Here is a 2,306-nt window from a genome sequence, read left to right as displayed (position 1 = left end):
ATTATAAAGGACCTCAAATGCCATAACATCATTTAATAAGATCTCTCCCGGTTATCTACACCAATCAGTATTCTACACCAATCAGTATTCTACACCAATCAGTATTCTACACCAATCAGTATTCTACACCAATCAGTATTCTACACTAAATTAAATGCCGATTTCTCACACTTCTGTCAACTTTGGTAACTTTTCCCAACTACGGAATTGATCATCAAAGGTCAAAAGGTCAATTCTGATCAATTTGACTGATATTCTAACAGGAGCGATCGTGGTGTGTGGATGATGAGCGCAGAACCTGCGTTAAGGGCTTTTCGGGTGGCGATTTGGACAGTTAGTGATTTAGTCGATAGCTAAGGAAAGCTTGAATTACTGAACCTCAACATATGATCGGTTACAGCTTCACTGTCGGCTGAATTCACTCAGACGCTCTGACGACGGCAAAACCTGAGCACTTGAGGACAAGACACACTGCTGAACTTCTACATCACATCAGTACTGCAGTAACTGACATGTGTTCAGATAGATAGATAGATAGATAGATAGATAGATAGATAGATAGATAGATAGATAGATAGATAGATAGATAGATAGTTTTTTAGTACACAAGATTTCCAGAGAGATCTTAAGATAGATGGATGGATGACAGACAGACTTACTGGCCAGGCGAACTGGAACGGAATGATTAAAGTCCCAACATTGTTGCCTTTGTTCCGGTTATTACCGAATCCATCGAGCCGAACCGTGTTGCCCCCGACGACGGCAGAGCTCGCTGTTCCGTACGTGCAAGGGCCCGAGGTCACGACCTCTACCTGGTACTCCTTCAGGCACGCCCTGAAATACGTGTTGCACTCTACAGCGCCGCAGCCCTGCCCCTGCCCCTGCCCCGTGCCCCTCTCTCCGCCGCAGCACCCGCCGCTCGCCAGCTCCCCGTTCCTGTTCTCCACACCGATCACACGCAACTCCACGTAACCGGAAGCCCAGCACACCTGAAAGGAAACGGAGTGATCAGAAAAACAGTTAGGAACGCATCAGCGTCAGTACCCGAGACTCAACATTCGTATCAGATAACATCCCGAAAAAACCTTTACTTGTGTAAACACGTGCGTCACCTGAACACGACGTCCGGTTTGACGAGATCGGATTTTTTTTTAACTAATTTGAATTCAGATGCGATTGCGTTCAGATTCAAGAATAAAAAATGTTTTTGTTGTTGTTGCTGTTGCTCAGATTAAAAACCCTCACAGTTCGAATCAGATACCCCTTAAATATAAGAATCTGTCTGTATGTGAATAATAGTGAATAATCCTAATAACTGCATATAACAGGAGTGTGACTGGTTTATTATCAGCGTTATTACATTCAGATTTAATAAATATAAACACAGACAAAAGGAAGTTGTTCCTAATTAATGAGTTAATTAATGAGTTAATTAATGAGCAATTACACGTTACACTGTTGTGTCCAGCACCAGAATTCCGTTACAAAGCTAAGTTTGAATTTGAATTATTTTAACGCTTTCGGCACGTGCGGCGATCAGAAATAACGGTCGCTCACCTCAAACCAAAACGTCAAAATGAGGCAAACCGAGTGCAGAAAAGCGCCCGTGCAACTCCACATGACTCCGGTGAGGCTTCACGGTGACGACACGGAGAGCAGAAGGTGGTTCTCCATGAGAGGTGAGAACATCCGTCACTTCGGAGAGAGATAAAAAGAAAAAGGACGGCGCTCGTGAGGAAAAGTTAAACTAGTGAACCAGCGCGCGCGCACGCACACTCAACTCACTCCCTCACGCGCTCCGGCAGCACGGGGTGTTGAGCGACAGCTGTACGAGCCAATCACAATTTCCCTCTCCTTAACAGGGTCTCCGTGCAGCCAATCACCGAGAAGGTACAGTAGGAGGTGATGACAGTCGATCAACGGTCACTACAAAGGTTTTTTTTTTTTTTAATCTGTAACCATTTTATTTATTAGTAGTTTAGTCTCGAATAATTAATTTATTTCTCTCGTTTAAAACTATGTGAAAGATTAATTAGCTGTAAATAATCTCATCTGTTTAACTAGTAAAAAAAAGAAAGAAAGAAAAGAATCAGCAAAGGTTCAAACCTACAAACTAGTAAATCAAATAAAATTATTGTAAATAAATCTTTACATCTATGGTCAGTGGTCTATAGCTATATCTGTTTATAAAAAAATTCTTCTTTATGTTCTTTAAACATTACATCCAGGTAAGAGATGTCAGTATGATAAAAAAAATAATAAATTGAAATAATAATATTATAATAATTATTATTATTATAAAAAAT

At 41.0% G+C, this 2,306-nt stretch overlaps 1 protein-coding gene across 2 annotated transcripts in view; it reads right to left on the bottom strand.

Annotated features, from left to right (window-relative positions):
* Nucleotides 1-1,970, bottom strand: part of jag2a (jagged canonical Notch ligand 2a) — a 24,217-nt gene extending 22,247 nt beyond the window's left edge. Inside the window, exons 1-2 of one of the 2 annotated variants that reach the window (XM_027167741.2) lie at nucleotides 1,558-1,970; nucleotides 660-989 (exon numbers count right to left, since the gene is read on the bottom strand). In XM_027167741.2, coding sequence (XP_027023542.2) covers nucleotides 660-989; nucleotides 1,558-1,620 — 393 coding nt within the window. In that variant the 5' untranslated portion in view covers nucleotides 1,621-1,970. The remainder of the gene's footprint in view (nucleotides 1-659; nucleotides 990-1,557) is intronic. The other variant, XM_027167747.2, reaches the window with a different exon arrangement.
* Between the last annotated feature and the right edge of the window lie 336 nt (nucleotides 1,971-2,306).

This window comes from Tachysurus fulvidraco, chromosome 4, assembly GCF_022655615.1.
Source record: "Tachysurus fulvidraco isolate hzauxx_2018 chromosome 4, HZAU_PFXX_2.0, whole genome shotgun sequence".
Classification (NCBI taxonomy): domain Eukaryota; kingdom Metazoa; phylum Chordata; class Actinopteri; order Siluriformes; family Bagridae; genus Tachysurus; species Tachysurus fulvidraco.
This window is presented reverse-complemented; position numbering and strand designations above follow the sequence as displayed.